General features: G+C 41.4%; 1 protein-coding gene and 1 pseudogene across 3 annotated transcripts; both read right to left on the bottom strand.

Annotated features, from left to right (window-relative positions):
- Positions 1-301: 301 nt before the first annotated feature.
- On the bottom strand, positions 302-7,141 carry LOC149211491 (uncharacterized; annotated as a pseudogene). Its single transcript, XR_016250713.1, has 7 exons — positions 6,060-7,141; positions 5,728-5,813; positions 5,415-5,531; positions 2,080-2,223; positions 1,182-1,375; positions 899-974; positions 302-807 (listed from the first exon to the last, which is right to left on the bottom strand). The product of XR_016250713.1 is annotated as an uncharacterized LOC149211491 (transcript).
- On the bottom strand, positions 6,973-17,748 carry LOC149211492 (disease resistance protein Roq1-like). Of its 2 annotated transcripts, none has more exons than XM_089391510.1 (5): positions 16,974-17,748; positions 15,692-16,835; positions 15,267-15,599; positions 7,490-7,808; positions 6,973-7,330 (listed from the first exon to the last, which is right to left on the bottom strand). In XM_089391510.1, the coding sequence occupies exons 1-5, from the start codon at positions 17,486-17,488 to the stop codon at positions 7,137-7,139; spliced, it is 2,505 nt and encodes an 834-aa protein (XP_089247636.1). In that variant the 5' UTR covers positions 17,489-17,748; the 3' UTR covers positions 6,973-7,136. The 2 variants fall into 2 exon arrangements, with proteins under 2 accessions (XP_089247636.1, XP_089247637.1); XM_089391511.1 differs by having other exon boundaries at positions 7,192-7,330; positions 7,418-7,808; positions 16,974-17,746.
- Positions 17,749-18,215: the final 467 nt, after the last annotated feature.

Here is an 18,215-nt window from a genome sequence, read left to right on the forward strand (position 1 = left end):
TTTATCAAAGCAAACACAATCTTTTCCAACACGTCTACAAGAAAATAAACATAATTTTTTAACTAGTTATTTCAGATCATAGCATGCCACCAACTTACATTCAAATAAAAACAAAACTGCTCAGAGTGTACATTGGTTGGAAAACTCCACTGATAACATATATGATAACGAATTTCTTTTTCCTGCAACAGAATTTTAGAAAATTGAACTCAAACAATGTGTAACTTCACATTCATCAAAAGTCGCAACAACCCAGTGGACATTTAAAATAGTGAGTAGACTGCTATCAAGTGGACTCCAGTAGTATTGCTTCACAGTCCAGTTAAATTGTTAATGCATGTAGAATCCCAAACTAACTGCCATTTTTTTTATGAACATATTTCTCAATAATAAAAAAATTGGTCGATTAAAAGCCAGTTCCAGTCGAACCATAGTATGGGTAGCCTGGACCAGGACCTGCTCCACCACCTGTTGTGTGCAATCCTGATGGAACCAATCGTGGATCTTGGAGGGATGTTGCATATTTTGCATACTGGTTTAAGCTGTATGGTGTTGTGGAGCTTAGAACACCATATTGAGAAGCAGATGAAATTCCGTTGCATATGGAGGCTGAGATGCATATGCTGAAAAACCAATTGGTGGTGGTGGTGGTGCAGAGGTTGGTACCTGTGGACTTGGCGTATGATATGAGTTCAGGCTTGAATAGCCTGTTCCATAAGCTGTCTGCATTTGTGGAGATATTGCAGGTTGTGATGATAGCTTCTCCTTCTGACCATCAGCTGCAAGTTTCATAGTAACAGTCCTTCCCTGCATGCCAAGCACAGAACATAAGTGTCAAGATCAACAACTGCCCTTCAACTAATATGACCAACATTATCCAGTACTAGCTATTACTTACATCAATGGTTTTTTTTGGTTCCTTAAGAGCCTGCGTTGTAGCCTCCACAGTCTTAAAAGTCACAAATGCAAATCCCCTGTTAGTGACAAATACATAGCATTAACCAAAAAAAATACAGGAAAACGAGCTAGGCCTTGGAAAAACATGCATAAATCTCTAACAGAAGCATGTTAAACTGCCCATCATAAAGCAAACGGATTTATATTAGATTTGTAATCTCTAACAACAGAAGCATGTTAAACTGCCCATCATAAAGCAAACCAATTTATATTAGATTTGTAACCTGGATTTGTTGGTATTCTTATCATATGCAACTGAACCTTCTTCTATCTCTCCATATTTGGAAAAAACTTCTAGAAGCTTATCATTGGCCGTGTCATATGAAAGACCACCAATGTAAAGTTTTCTTTGAGCCTGATCTGCACTTTGACCAGGACCTGTGCTCGCCACTGCCAGATTGCTTACAGTAATCCTCCCCTGTACAATAAACAACAATGGATATAAAAATTACCAAAAATAGGTGTTAAATAATGAATCAGAGTTGTTTGATGATCGATCTTCCACCCTATGTAACAATGGAGTACCATAGAATTTGAGAAGTCTCAAGACTCAGACAAAACAACAATATATAAATGGAATACCACTTTTAGCAACAATAGTTGGATTGCTTTCATTTTTCTTCAAACAAGTTTGGGGTTTTGTGGTAAGTTAAATTTTGTTGTCTCCCCAACATCAGTTAAATATTTTTCAAAATAACAGTGATATTACCTGATACATATTCAATTAAAACTATAAAGATATATTCAATTAAAACTATAAAGATATTATTAGTGGAACAATAAATACAATTTAAAATTGTAAGGAGGTATCAATGTCCTAGGGGAAGATGCCTGCAAACAAAACAATGATTGCTCTATTTGAAATAAATCATAGACATCAAGGTACTGAAGGGCGACATTCAGATTTAAATATATGCATGTCTATAATGTTGGTGAAAACAACGGTCAAGATGCCTGGAAAGTCTTCATGGGATATAATATTGATAAAGTAGAAGCAACTGGGAAAATAAACATGCTTAATCCTTTAATGACAGTATCCTTCAAATTCAATAAGATATCGGTGGACAAATACAAAGAATCAAAAAAAACAAAATTTACAAGACTGACAAAGGAAATACATACATCAATAGTCTTGCTAGGCTCCTTCAATGCCCTTTGGGCAGAATCCATATGCTTAAATGTGACAAAGCCAAATCCTCGTGACTTTCCTGATGTCTTATCCATAATAAGAACGCCTTCTTCAATCTCCCCATACTGTTCAAATGCCTGAGAGGAAATATACATGCATTACATTCACTTGTCTTCAAAACATATATTACCCCCAAGACAAAAAATATATTTAAATATATGGAGGAGAGCAATGCTTTATCAAAGCAAATAGCAAGTCTTCTTGAATCAATGCAGTCAGGCTCCTGGCTAACGGGTCCGGGCGTAGCAGGACACTCATGACTTTAAAGAAAGTGAGAGAGCAGCTATCAAGGGAGGTTTTTGTTTGGGTGAGAGAGGAGCATGGATGGGTTCTGCAGGAGTATGGATGGGTTCGGCTTGGGCCTCGCCATTGATAGTATCTTGTAGACCCTTTTTTAGTTACTGGTTCTGTAACAAAGAAGATCTAGCTCTTATGATTTAAGAGCAAGAAACAGGGTAAGACCCTGGAGACAGAGTAAGACCCTAGAGACAAGCTGTAAAGCTGTATTAAGCAACCTAGAAACATTTGTGTGGTATATGTGAACTAAGCTAGATACAGTGTTGATTACTGTCTTCTTGCAGGGGAAAAAATATCTTACAGCTTTATAACTATCTTCTTGCAAGGGATAATATATCTACAACTAGAAACAGATTTTAAACAGTCTTCTTGAAGGGGAAAAAATTTCTAATACAGCTGTTTGGTATATGTGTATTAAACAACCTAGACAAAGAGTGAGACCCTAGAAACCGTAGTTTGGTATATGTGTATTAAGCCTTGAAACATATTCTTTAAGAGCTAGAAACAACATAAAGTGCTATAGGTGGACTAGCCTAAAAATATGAAAAGCAAGAAATAGTGGCTTGGGGCATCTGGCTGGCTAGGAATGCAGATCTCCTCGAGGAGAGATATATCCCCCACTTTTCAATGTGCATCTCAAGTAAGAACAGTCTTTGGAAGCAGCCATTCCAAAGATGCAGATTCAGAGACAGCTAATTCATGAATCAATTGACAAATCAGGAGCATGGGGGTACTTTGACGGTGCCAGTCAAGGCACTCCAACTATGTGTGGGGCAGGAGGCATCATCTTCCTTAGCGAAGTACACCTAATAAAATTAAAGGCTGGGTTGGGAGGAGGCTCACACAATTATGCAGCACTACTGGCATTGAAGTTACTAATGAAATTAGCTGCAAAGAAAGGTGTGACAAGGTCCCACGTGTTTGGAGACTCCTTGGTAGTTCTTAATTGGATGAATGGGAAATTCAAGATGGGAAATCTGGTGTTGAGCCCTATCTTTGAACAGATGAAAATAATAAGGCAGTGTTTCATACCATTTCCTTCCTCCATGTCTACAGGGAGCTTAACACAGAGGCAAACACACTTTCCAAAGAAGGCATTTTGTTAGTTGTTAACAATTGGGCGATTTCAGAAGGTAAGGATGGATCAGTATTTAATGAAAGCACACTGGTTGTGCATGAATCCTGAGTCTGGCTTTTCAGCAGTTTAGTTTCTCTTTGACACGCTGATAGGAGTTCTAATTGAGCTTCTATTCGCATAGCCTCTCTCTGATCCGATCACTTACACTCACGCACTAGTCAAATCATCTAGCTATTGGGTGAGATAGCATCAAGCCCTGTACTTCTGGCCTAGCTTGTTGCATTTCCTTAAAGTGCTTAGAGCTGCTACGCGACCTTGTGCATGTGTGTGATTAACTGGGGACTAGGCTTTGGGCAGTAGGTGGCCCTCTGCAGTGAGTCTCTCAAAAGGATAGGATGCTACAATACTACATTTTAGGACACGACCCCACCGGTGATGTAGGTGAAAGCTTAATTGGGGAGTAATAGTTACAAATGAAACCTTACCACTGCGACTTGAACCATGGGTGGATTTTGGGCTGGGAGACTAAGCCGCATCTTGAGCATGATTGAATGAGTGGACAGGCTTATGAGGGTCGGGGTGGAACATTCCCTAAGGACGAATTGACTAAGTCCGAATAGCTAAGACAGGCAACCCCACACAGAACACCATGGAGAAACACTCCGATGCAAGGCGAGGAACTGTGCATTCCTGCGGCATAGTCAGAGTGGAACCAGGAGTGACTGAATCGAGAAGCTCGAATTATCAAACAAAATTGGAGGATTTATCTAGTTATTCAATCACGGTAGCATGACATTTTCTCTCGATGCTCTATACTGATTGATCAGTCAAATTCTCAAATTCTCAATGATTTAGCTATCTTCGGCGATCAATTCACTAGCAGAACCTCGTCGAATTCATACGCTCTCACCAAGTGCAAAGGGAGCATCGTATATAGAGAGATCTGTACATTTAGTCTCAGATCCCAAGCAGGGTGGAACCAACAAAGACAGGGACAAAGACTACAGGCAAGGACAGGCTAGGAAAACCACAGAGCAATTAAGGCCAGTAGAGACAAGGAACAATAGCAGAGATAGTAGCTAGTACGACAGGCAGAAAACACACAGAGGCAGGGACAAAGGCATGGAATCTCTATCTTGAAAAGGTGAGGCACTTATTAAGGGATACATGATTTCTTTCATTATATATATTATCACATTATCTCATCGGTATAGGGAACCAGTCGTGGATACCTGTGGCCCTGGCCTATGATATGAGTTCAGGCTTGGATAGTCTTTTCCATAAGCTGTCTGCATTTGTGGAGAGACTGCAGGTTGAGATGATAACTTCACAGTAACAGTGCTTCCCTGCATGCCAAGCATAGAACATAGGTGTCAAGATCAACAACTGCGTTTCAACTAATATGACCAACATTATCCAGTACTAGCTATTGCTTACATCAATGGTTTTGTTTTGTTTGGTTCCTTAAGAGCCCGCTTTGTAGCCTCCACAGTCTTGAAAGTCACAAATGCAAATCCCCTGTTGGGGACAAATACATACAACATTAACCAAGATAAATACAGCCAAACGAGCTAGGCCTTGGAAAAACATGCAAAAATTGCTAACAGAAGCATGTTAAACTGCCCATCATAAAGCAAATCATAACCATCACAAGGTATGGGAGGGCAGCATTCAGATTTAAATGCATGCATGTCTTTAATGTTGGTGAAAACAAGGTTAAGATGCCTGGGAAGTGTTCATGAGATATAATATTGATAAAGCAGAAGCAACTAGGAAAATAAACATGCTTAATCCTTTAATGACAGTATCCTTCAAATTCAATAAGATATTTGAGGACAAATACAAAGCGTAAAAAGCCACAAAATTTACAAGACTAACAAACAAAATACATACATCAATAGTCTTGCTAGGCTCCTTCAATGCCCTTTGGGCAGAATCCATATGCTTAAATGTAACAAAGCCAAATCCTTGTGACAGAGCCTCTTCAATCTCCCCATGCTGTTCAAATGCCTGATAGGAAATATACATGCATTACATTCACTTGGCCTCAAAACATATATCACCCCCAAGGCAACAAATATATTTAAATATATGAAGGAGAGCAATGCTTTATCAAAGCAAGCACAATCTTTTCCAACACGTCTACAACAAAATAAACATAATTTTTTAACTAGCTGTTTCAGATCATAGCATGCCACCAACTTACATTCAAATAAAAACAAAACTGCTCAGTGAGTGTACATTGGTTGGAAAACTCCACTGATGACATATATGATAACGAATTTCTTCTTCCTGCAACAGAATTTCAGAAAATTGAACTCAAACAATGTATAACTTCACATTCATAAAAAAATCGCAACAACCCAGTGGACATTTAAAATAGTGAGTAGACTGCTATCAAGTGGACTCCAGTAGTATTACATCACAGTCTAGTTAAATTGTTAATGCATGTAGAATCCCAAACTAACTGCCATTGATTTGATGAACATATTTCTCAATAAAAAAAAATGATTGATTAAAAGCCAGTTCCAGTCGAACCATAGTATGGGTAGCCTGGACGAGGACCTGCTCCACCACCTGTTGTGTGCAAGCTTGAAATTCGTTAGTCCGCACACAATCCTGAAAAACGATGTTGAACACAAAGCCGCAGTCTATCTTGCTTTCAAATTTGTTTGGAAAATTATGAAAATTTCTCAAGATTTTGATAAGATATGGCAGATTTTTTTTTAAATTTTTCTGAAAAACGATGTTGAACACAAAGCCACAGTCTATCTTGCTTTCAAATTTGTTTGGAAAATTATGAAAATTTCTCTTGATCAAATATGGCAGAATTTTTTTTTAAATTTTGTAAATCTAAATTACAAGATGCTCAAGGTTTTGATAGTACTAAAACCATTTCCATTATACAACTATTTCCACTCTCAAAAGCTAGATTTATTTAAACATAAAACTATTTCCACCCTCAAAAACTGGATTTATTTAAAGCTTCTTATTGCAATTTTTTTTTTAATTTTTAGCCAGATTCCGGCCACCATTTTCAACCGCTGGGTAGACGACGCCGGAAACAAATACTGAAATTGATGCAAACTGTACCCCGGAAACAAATACTGAAATTCATGCAAACTGTACCTTCTTGTGATAACCATGGTCAGTAGGGGAAGGACAAATGGGTTTTAAAAGAATAAAATAAAAAGTATCATCAGATTCTAGGAACATACTCTCGGCATTCCTAGCCCCTGGAATCGAGCCCAAACAGCACTCAGCGGCAGACCTGTAACTTCAAGCATTCTAAGGTTTGTCAGCCAACCCCCATAAGATCTTCATCTTCACACATTTAGACGCCCGCAACACATCCAACATCTTCAAATGCCAGACACTGAGCAGCTCTTCAGAAACGTCTAATTCTGTCCAGCAGCGGCGGCCCCTTGTAAGCTCTTCAGCTTCTTGCAGCTAAATGTCTGCAACTTCATCAAGGACTTCAAATGCTCAAGCCTGGAAGCTCTTTTAACTCATAGCATTCAGAAACGTCTAGTTTTCTGAGCTTGGTCAGTTGATCAAAACCCAGTATACTCTTCAGCTTTGCACATCCAGATGCCTGCAACACCTCCAAGGACTTCAGATGTCCAACGCCCAGCAGCTCTTTAAACGTCTAGTTCTCGGAGCTGTGTCAGCTGTTTCAAACCCGTTATGCTTTTCAGCTTCATACATCCAGATACCTGCATCACCTCCAAGGACTTCAAATATCCAACGCCTAGCAGCTCTTCTAACCCATTGCACAGATGAACGCGTATTTCTCGCAGCTGCATCACCTGCGCCAAATCCGCTATGCTTATCAGCTTCAATTTAGGACAGTTGTACAATTTCAGTTTTATGAATGCATTTGGCAATGTCCGAACCTCAATCAGATCTTCAAAGTCCTTGATGTCGAGATGCTGAAGGTTGGGGCATACACCCGTAGGAAATGATACCTCTGATATTGATGTGTTGTATCTTTGATAAATCCCTAAACGAGTCGGGAAGCCTCTCCAAGACATAGTTGTAAGACAGTTGGATGTGTTCCAGCCTCGATAAATTCCCGAAGGAATCTGGCAGAGATCTCAATTTTCCAATGCTCAGAACCAAGTGTTTCAAGGAACGCAGATCACAGAATTCCTTCGGAATTTCGACAGTAGGCTCTGCCCTTATATCCACCACCATCAGTTCCAGGTGCTTCAACTGTCCTATGGAGTTGGGAATTTTCTCGAGGATATAAGCACTAATCCGCAACTCCCGCAACCGCAAAGGTGTCTGCAGTATATTCAGGTTTTCCAATTAGTCTAAATATAATAGATAATTGTCCTCTACAGAGCGCTTTTGTTTCGTTTTTGTTCCGTGGTGTCCTATTTATAATAGCAAATAAACATTTTAATTCTTGACAAAATTATATTTACCTGCACATCCTCTTGCCACAATGTTTCCAATATAAAAGCGTGCACATTAACACCCTTAACTTCTCCATTGGAATATAAGGAGGGAGGGAATAGCAGAGACAGGCGCGCCAGCGAAACCATAATAGATTTGGTGAGTCCACCCCCTCCAAAAGGCATATCAAGTGATCTTCTTTCATGTCAACATCAAGAAGTTGCAAGTTCTTCATTTTGTAGCACTTAAGTCTTTCAGAAGTTTTCTCTGCAACGAAGGTATAGAGATTGTTGCCGCTGTGTTGGAGGTCTCTAAGTTTAGTGCGCGTTGAATAGTTTGTGTTGAGGAAGAGAATTGTTGGTCGTTTCTGTTCAAGTCATTTTGAATAGTTTGTGTTGACAAAGAGCATTGTGCGTCGTTTCTGTTCAAGTCATTCTGTGCTGAGGAAGAGCATCATATCATGTTGAAGTGATTGGCCAGCAACGAATCACCACTTCAGGATGACTACCGTCTTCACGATTATCGGCACCTGCCTGACTGGTTCGTGGACGATTTTTAATACTTCCAGATTTCTGAATAAGTTTAGTGTATTGATGTTTAAAAATTATGCCATGAATATTGCAATTTTATTTGTAAATTAAGATAAAATTATCAAATATCCACAGAGCATTGTAAATTGTAATAAGACCTTTTAATTAAATTTTTAAAGGCTTGAAATTAATTGAAAATATTTTTTTAAAATTAAACCTTATAAACTGAATTGATCATGATCAATATTAAACTATTGATGTTCAACTATCAATGTTAAACTAATACTGATCCACATACAAATCAGGGACTTACAATAACAAACACTACGAAGTTCCAACCAAAAAAAGCATCAAATAAAAACTATTCAACTAAACTACACCATATAAAAATTATTCAAGATTTTTGTTTCGATAGGATTAATGGCAGAAGTGTCCTCAGACACGTAATTTTATTAATAAAAAAAAAAAAATTACATAATTGATTTTGCAAGAGTTTACACCCGAACAACCAAACACTCTTGCAATGAGCTATTTATAGCCCCCATGTTCTAACTACCTCTAATTATGGATCACTTATTTTCTAACTACCTCTAATTATGGATCACTTATTAAATAACAAGTGTCCATTTACAATAAATGCTATTCAAACCAACTAACTAACTAATCCCCTAAAATAGAGCCTAAGATACCACACATTTAGAAAGTCATATCTAATTACAACAATATGCTAATTCTAAAAGTCTCCATTAAATAATTAAACATTCTAGAATAATAATTATTAATTTAATATCTTAAATTAATAATTATTTTATTCTAATTTTATAACCTGTTATAAAATTGTATATTTGGATCATCTAACAAAAGTCTCCATTAAATAATTAAACATTCTAGAATAATAATTATTAATTTAATATCTTAAATTAATAATCATTTTATTCTAATTTTATAACCTGTTATAAAATTGTATATTTGGATCATCTAACAAAAATGCTTTTGGAAACATAGTCTTGGCATCTACCTTCCACTTTCTAGTCTGACGGACGGACTTGTGAATCGAGACAACTCCCAAAAGCTCCCAAAAGCTCTTCCACTTTCAGGTCTGACGGACTTGTGAATCGAGACAACTCCCAAAAGCTCTTCCACTTTCAGGTCTGACGGACTTGTGAATCGAGACAACTCCCAAAAGCTCTTCAACTTCATGCAAGGCCTTCAACACCACAAGTTACTGCAGAAATTCAACATCTGGCCTCTCTTCTAACTCAGGGCATAAAGAAACATCTAGTTCTCGAAGTTGTGCCAGCTGTGCCAACCCCTTTATTCTCTTCAGCTTCGTACAGCACCGTGCCCGCAACTTCATCAAGGACGTCAAACGTTCAAAGCCTGGCAACTCTTCTAACTCTAAGCAGTAAGAAACGTCTAGTTCTCGAAGCTGTGTCATCTGCTCCAAGCCCTGAATGCTCTTCAGCTTCACACATTCAGATGCCCGCAACACCACCAGTGACTCCAAACATCCAACATCTGGCATCTTCTCTAACTCATAGCAGCCAGAAACATCTAGATATTTAAGCTGTGTTACCTGTTCCAACCCCTGTATGCTCTTCAGCTTCTTACAGTTAGTTGCCAGCAACTCCTTCAAAGACTTCAAATGTTCAATGCCTAGCAGCTCTTCCAACTCAAAGCAGTTACAAACGTGTAGTTCTAGGAGCTGTGTCAGCTGCTCCAAAACTTGGATGCTTTTCAGCTTCACACATCCAGATGTCCGCAACACATTCAATGAAATCAAATGTCCAACACCTCTTAGCTCTTCTAACTCAGAGCATCCAGAAACATCCAGCTTTAGCAGTTGTGTCAGCTGCTCCAAGCCCTGTATGCTCTTCAACTTCACACATTCACATGCCCGTAACACCATCAAAGATGACAAATATCCAACACCCTGCATTTCTTCTAACTCACAGCATCCAGACACATCTAGTTCTAGAAGGTGTGTTAGCCGTGGCAATCCCCATAAGCTCTTCAGCTTCACACATTCAGATCCCCGCAACACCACCAATGACTGCAAATATCCAACACCTGGCATCTCTTTTAACTCAGAGCAAAAAGAAACATCTAATTCTCGAAGTTGCGTCAACTGTGCCAACCCTTGTATGTTCTTCAGCTTTCTACAGCTACGTGCCTGCAACTTCAGCAAGGACTTCAAATGTTCAACGCCTAGCAGCTCTTTTAACTCAAAGCAATAAGAAACCTCTAGTTCTCGAAGCTGTGCCATCTGCTCCAAACCCTGTATGCTCTGGAGCTTCACACATTCAGATGCCCGCAACCACACCAACGACTGTAAATATCCAACACCTGGCATCTCTTCTAACCTGGAGCAGCCAGAAACATCTAGTTCTCGAAGCTGTGTCAGCTGTGCCAACCCCTGTAAGTGCTTCAATCTCGCACAATTACATGCCCGCAACTTATCCAACGACCTCAAATGTTCAATATCAAGTAGCTCCTCTAACTCAGAGCATTCAGAAACGTCCAGTTCTCGAAGCTGTGTCAGCTGGGCCGACCCCCTTATGCTCTTCAGCTTCTTACAGCCGCATGCCCATAACTTCTCCAACGACCTCAAATGTTCAACCCCGGGCAGATCTTCCAACTCAGAGCAATTAGAAACGTCTAATTCTCGAAGTTTAGTCAGCTTCGCCAATACCCGTATGCTCTTCAACTTCGAACACCGAACCACCTGCAAGTTTTCCAAAGATCCCAATGTTTCTATACTTGATAGCTCCTCCACTCCTTCGCACCAGGCAATGCTCAGCACTTGAAGTTTTGCAAGACCAGAAAGCTCTTCTATTTTCCTCAATTTAGAACAATTCCACAAGTCTAGTTTTCTCAATTCGGGACAACCAGTCAACCGCAGTTTTCTGAGTGCAAAACCAGATAGCCGTTCTATTTTCCTCAATTTAGGACAATCGATCAATTGCAGTTTTATGAGTGCATTTGGCAATGTTCCAACCTCCACCAGATCTTGACAATCCTTGATGTCGAGATATTGAAGGTTGGGGCAAACACCGGTAGGATATAATACCTCTGATATTGCTGTGTTGTGCAGTTCCAAGTGTTGGAGATGAAGCAGACAATTGTCAAAAGAAAAATCCGAATTATTCAATTCTCTTGGCCCCGTCGACTCTGCTAATGCTACACTTTTGTCTTTGATACTTGGCAGCTCCTCCACTTCTTTGCACCGGCTTACTCCCAGCGTCTTAAGTTTTGCAAAACCAGATAGCCGTTCTATTTTCCTCAATTTAGGACAATCGATCAATTGCAGTTTTATGAGTGCATTTGGCAATGTTCCAACCTCCACCAGATCTTGACAATCCCTGATGTCGAGATATTGAAGGTTGTTGCAAACACCGGTAGGAAATGATATCTCCGATATTTGTGTTTTGTGCAGTTCCAAGTGTTGAAGCCGAAGCTGGCCCCTCTCCAAATTACTCAATGTTCCTTGTCCTCCTGAGTCTGTCATTGTTTCACTTCCGCCTTCAACCGTTTCAAAATGCAGTTCTTGTAAGGGACAGTCCTCCACTATCAACTTTATCAACTGATCCATGAGGAGAAAGGAATCCGGCAAACGTTTCAAACTCCGGCAGCTTAGCAGCTCCAAATGCTTCAAGTTCCTTAGGTCACGTCCAAAACAAGGCGGCAGCGCTTCTAAGAAAGGCGTTTCTAATACCAACTTTTCCAAATGGCTTGACTCTCCAGTGGCACTTGGCCATTCTTCCATGTTTATAAGGCACAACAGTAATTTTTCCCGGGACCACTGATGAGCAATTTCCGGGGGGGACACTTCGATGCGCCAGTGAGGGAAAAAACCCGGAATCTTTCGAAAAGTTCCACTATGGATGGTTAACTTACGGCACCCCAATAAATTAATATATCTAAGCTTAATTAAATTCCCGAAGGAGTGGGGAAGCCTCTCCAAGGCATAGCAGTGAGACAGGTTGATGTGTTCTAGCTTTGATAAATTCAGGAAGGAGTCGGGAAGCCTCTCCAAGGCAACGCAGCTTTTCAGTGTGATGTGTTGTAGGCTCGATAAATCCCCGAAGGAGTCGGGAAGCCTCTTCAAGGCACCACAGCTTTCCAGGTTGATGCGTTCTAGCTTTGATAAATGCCCGAAGGATTCGGGAAGCCTCTCCAAGGCAACGCAGCTTTCCAGTGTAATGTGTTGTAGGCTCGATAAATCCCCGAAGGAGTCGGGAAGCCTCTCCAAGGCACGGCAGCTTGTCAGGTTGATGTGTTCTAGCTTTGATAAATGCCCGAAGGATTCGGGAAGCCTCTCCAAGGCAACGCAGCTTTCCAGTGTAATGTGTTGTAGGCTCGATAAATCCCCGAAGGAGTCGGGAAGCCTCTCCAAGGCACGGCAGCTTGTCAGGTTGATGTGTTCTAGCTTTGATAAATGCCCGAAGGAGTCGGGAAGCAATTCCAAGGCATAGCAGTAAGACAGGTCGATGTGTGGTAGGCTCGATAAATCCCCGAAGGAGTCGGGAAGCCTCTCCAAGGCAACGCAGCATTCCAGTCTGATGTGTTGTAGGCTCGATAAATCCCCCAAGGAGTCGGGAAGCCTCTCCAAGGCATAGCAGTGAGACAGGTTGATGTGTTCTAGCTTTGATAAATTCCGGAAGGAGTCGGGAAGCCTCTCCAAGGCAACGCAGCTTTTCAGTGTGATGTGTTGTAGGCTCGATAAATCCCCGAAGGAGTCGGGAAGCCTCTTCAAGGCACCACAGCTTTCCAGGTTGATGCGTTCTAGCTTTGATAAATGCCCGAAGGATTCGGGAAGCCTCTTCAAGGCACCGCAGCTTTCCAGGTTGATGCGTTCTAGCTTTGATAAATGCCCGAAGGATTCGGGAAGCCTCTCCAAGGCAAAGCAGTAAGGCAGGTCGATGTGTTGTAGGTTCGATAAATTCCCGAAGGAGTCGGGAAGCCTCTCCAAGGCAACGCAGCTTTCCAGTGTGATGTGTTGTAGGCTCGATAAATCCCCGAAGGAGTCGGGAAGCCTCTTCAAGGTACCGCAGCTTTTCAGGTTGATGCGTTCTAGCTTTGATAAATGCCCGAAGGATTCGGGAAGCCTCTCCAAGGCAAAGCAGTAAGGCAGGTCGATGTGTTGTAGGCTCGATAAATTCCCGAAGGAGTCGGGAAGCCTCTCCAAGGCAACGCAGCTTTCCAGTGTGATGTGTTGTAGGCTCGATAAATCCCCGAAGGAGTCGGGAAGCCTCTTCAAGGCACCGCAGCTTTTCAGGTTGATGCGTTCTAGCTTTGATAAATGCCCGAAGGATTCGGGAAGCCTCTCCAAGGCAAAGCAGCAAGGCAGGTCGATGTGTTGTAGGCTCGATAAATTCCCGAAGGAGTCGGGAAGCCTCTCCAAGGCCACGCAGCTTTCCAGTTTGATGTGTTGTAGGCTCGATAAATCCCCGAAGGAGTTGGGAAGCCTCTCCAAGGCAACGCAGTCAGACAGGTTGATGTGTTCTAGCTTTGATAAATTCCCGAAGGAGTCGGGAAGCCTCTCCAAGGCACAGCAGCTTCTCAGGTTGATGTGTTCTAGCTTTGATAAATGCCCGAAGGAGTCGGGAAGCCTCTCCAAGGCAACGCAGCTTGGCAGTGTGATGTGTTGTAGGCTCGATAAATCCCCGAAGGAGTTGGGAAGCCTCTCCAAGGCAACGCAGCTTCCCAGTGTGATGTATTGTAGGCTCGATAAACCCCTGAAGGAGTTGGGAAGCCTCTCCAAGGCATCGCAGTCAGACAGGTTGATGCGTTCTAGCTTTGATAAATTCCCGAAGGAGTCGGGAAGCCTCTCCAAGGCACGGCAGCTTCTCAGGTTGATGTATTCTAGCTTTGATAAATGCCCGAAAGAGTTGGGAAGCCTCTCCAAGGCATCGCAATCAGACAGGTTGATGTGTTCTAGCTTTGATAAATTCCCGAAGGAGTCGGGAAGCCTCTCCAAGGCACGGCAGCTTCTCATGTTGATGTATTCTAGCTTTGATAAATGCCCGAAGGAGTCGGGAAGCCTTTCCAAGGCACCGCAGTAAGACAGTTCGATGTCTTGTAGGCTCGATAAATCCCCGAAGGAGTTGGGAAGCCTCTCCAAGGCAACGCAACCTCCCAGTGTGATTTGTTGTAGGCTCGATAAATCCCCGAAGGAGTCGGGAAGCCTCTCCAAGGCACGGCAGCTTTTCAGGTTGATGTGTTCTAGCTTTGATAAATGCCCGAAGGAGTCGGGAAGCCTCTCCAAGGCACCGCAGTAAGACAGGTCGATGTGTTGTAGGCTCGATAAATCCCCGAAGGAGTCGGGAAGCCTCTCCAAGGCACCGCAGCGTTTCAGGTTGATGTGTTCTAGCTTTGATAAATTCCCAAAGGAGTCGGGAAGCCTCTCCAAGGCACCGCAGTAAGACAGGTTGATGTGTTCCAGCCTCGACAAATTCCCGAAGGAATCTGGCAGAGATCTCAATTGTCGAATTCCCAGAACCAGGTGCTTCAAGGAACGCAGATCACAGAATTCCTTTGGAATTTCGACAGTATCGCCTGCCCGTATATCCACCACCATCAGTTCCAGGTGCTTCAACTGTCCTATGGACTTAGGAATTTTATGGAGCACATGAACTCTAATCCGCAACTCCCGCAACCGGAAAGGTGTCTGCAGTATATTCAGGTTTTCTAATTAGTCTAAATATAATAGATAATTGTCCTCTACAGAGCGCTTTTGTTTCGTTTTTGTTCCGTGCTGTTCTATTAATAATAGCAAATAAACATTTTAATTCTTGACAAATTGTATATTTACCTGCGAATCCTCTTGCCACAATGTTTCCAATTTACCCCCCTCCACTTCTAACACCCTTAACTTCTCCATTGGAATATAAGGAGGGAGGGAAGAGCAGGGACAGTTGCGCCAGCGAAACCATAATAGATTTGGTGAGTTCATCCCATCCAAAAGGCATTTCAAGTGATCTTCCATGTCAATATCAAGAAGTTGTAAGTTCTTCATTTTGTAGCGTGAAAAGGATGCAAGCTCATTATCGTAATCTGAGCCTGCACTCTCTTCATCTGAGTCTGCACGCTCATCACAATAATGTTCCGAACGTAACATTCTAATCCCCCGCACTTTGGTTGCTTCCTGTACATTTTTCAAAATCAAAGACGAAGTAAGAAATTGTACCCGTATTTTTATTGAAAGGTCTATAGAAGATTGAAAGATTGACTACTTACAGAAGATTGTTGCAACAAATCCTTTATATGCTTTGTCCCACGCCAAAGCCTACGCGGGAATCCCGGAGTATTATTAGCAAGATATCTCCCCATATCTCTGAGGTGATCGTGCATTCTTATACGATACATGTCGATTGGATTCTCAACAATAATGTCCAATTCGACAAGGCATTTACTCAATAAAATTTCAAAGCCGCGCGATCCATTCCAACCTGACGCTTTCCATACTGTGATGGCGGTATCCCTGCTTTGTCCTATGAAAAAGCAGGCGATATCTAAGAACATCTGTTTTTCGTCAGGCTGAAGTGCGTCGTAACTAATCTGAAGGCTCTTTTGTATGTCATGGGGAAGTGCTTTTCTAAGTTCCTCCAATTCATTTTTCCAGTAAGATTTATTGGTGTTTCCATAGAGAAGCCCCCCAAAGACTTTTAAGGATAAAGGCAATCCATTGCAAGCCTTTAAAAATTGATTAACGAGATCTTCAAATCCCTGCATTGGATGGGGCTGGCTAAAAGCATGCGAACAGAAGAGCTCTCTGGAGCGTTCTGTATTAAGGCCTGTCAACTTATAAATTGATGGCTCTTGTACTCCTGACCTTATGAGGACATTCTTGTCACGGGCTGTGATTAAAATTAAGCTACTAGGGGTTAGAGGAAAGATACCTTTAGCTGCAACCGGCAAAAGTGCATGTACTTGTTCATGATGATCTACATCATCTAGAACTAGCAGGACTGGATCAGATAATTCTGAGAAATGCTTCCTGAGAATCGCTAATCCTTTATGCTCGCTGTCTATTGCTTCCTCAGATGCACCTAAGTCTTTCAGAAGTTTTCTCTGCAACGAAGGTATAGAGGTTTTAGCCCTTTCTCGTACATCACTTAAAAAGCAGGATTGACTGTATCCTGAACTCTTCTTGTTGAAGAGTTCTTTCGCCAGAGTTGTCTTCCCAACACCACCCAAGCCGGTGATGCCGACAAACCCCTGCAATGATAATTTCTTTTCAAAATCTTCCACCACCTCTTTCAAACCCGTGGGATATCTGGCAACATCCAACTCTTTTATTCCTTTTTTAACTACATCCAGCTTGTTTTTTCCTTTTTCCAATACAACTTTCACGAGCCGATCCAGTAGTTCCCCTTCATCGCTAGTTATTTACAAGAAAAATAAATATAACTATTAATAAGATTATCAAATAAATAAAACTATAGCTAAAGTATCATTTTCATAGTGCATTTTGTATTGAAACTAAAATAGGAAGAGGGAGAAGAGTCGAGGTCCTTACCCGTTAAACCCCTCATCCAGATCAAACCCACTTATGTCTGCAACCCGTGAAAGAGCGTTTCTCCAGTTCTCGATAGTTTTGGAGTCATAACGCGGTTGATCGGAATCATACTTTCTCTTCTTTTCGAGATTGCGTAGAGATGTAACATAGACTCCTTCACCCTTTGTCCTCCGAAGTTCAGTTGGCTTTACATGGTGAAACACTGGAATAATATGAGCCCTCGTCTCCAACATGAGCACTAGCTCGTCCAGGCACCATTGTGAATCGGCATATCTGGGTGAAAAAACTGCAATCTGGACGGACGCGGTCTTGATAGCGTCTTTTATTTGACAAGGAAACTCTTCTCCTTCTTGCAGTTCCTTGTAGTCGAGAAAAACTCGCAGTCCATAGGATATGAGCCGGTGGTACAGATGACTGGCGAAGGTCTTCTTAACGTCTGGCCCTCTGTGGCTGATGAACACGTCGTAGGAGCTATTGTTGTTGGAATGAGCAGCGGTGGAGGTGGAAGCAGCCATTGTCGAATGAAAAATAGAAACAGAGATTGGAAATTGTCGGATGATCGATGAGATAGGATACAAACTGGTAAGGAGGGCCTGAGTTAGCAGATGAGATGGATACAAAGCGCAAAGGAGGGACCTTAGTTAAGAGTGTGGCGGATAAATTCGAGGGAGGGTTGCAATGTAAAGACTCTTTTTGTGCAGAAATGTATCTCAACATCACTCGCCCTCATTTATACTCAGTTGAATACCAACGACGGGGCTCTAAAAGAAAATGTTACCGTTACCAATCCGCGTATTTCGACGCGTTTTTACTTGCCGTTACCAATCCGCGTATTTCGACGCGTTTTTACTTGACAATGCGTAAGGACACAGATACATATAAAGTGAGATGGTACAGCCCACCAACCGATACATATATAAAAGTGAGGTGGTCCAACCCACCAACCGCCGTTCGCCCTCTCAAAATCAAAAGAATATTGACTCTTTAATGTTACTTTTTTATATATTCCACCCGTTCACACTAATCTATTTTCCCGTCCTCTACTTTATAAATTCTTTTTAATATAAAATTAAAATTTCCTATCATTTTCTGCCACTTTCCATTGAATATTCAAATAATAATGATGTCTACGAATTTCACATGGGAGAAGATCGTTGATTGGAGAAGATCCAAGAATTGTTCAAACATAAAGAAATCAAAAGATGAAAATGCTTTGCTAACAGATCAAATCCTTTTATTTTC

This window comes from Pinus tabuliformis, chromosome 1_1 (genome assembly GCF_031772625.1).
Source record: "Pinus tabuliformis cultivar Carrire ecotype Pingquan chromosome 1_1, CPIR1, whole genome shotgun sequence".
Taxonomy (NCBI): domain Eukaryota; kingdom Viridiplantae; phylum Streptophyta; class Pinopsida; order Pinales; family Pinaceae; genus Pinus; species Pinus tabuliformis.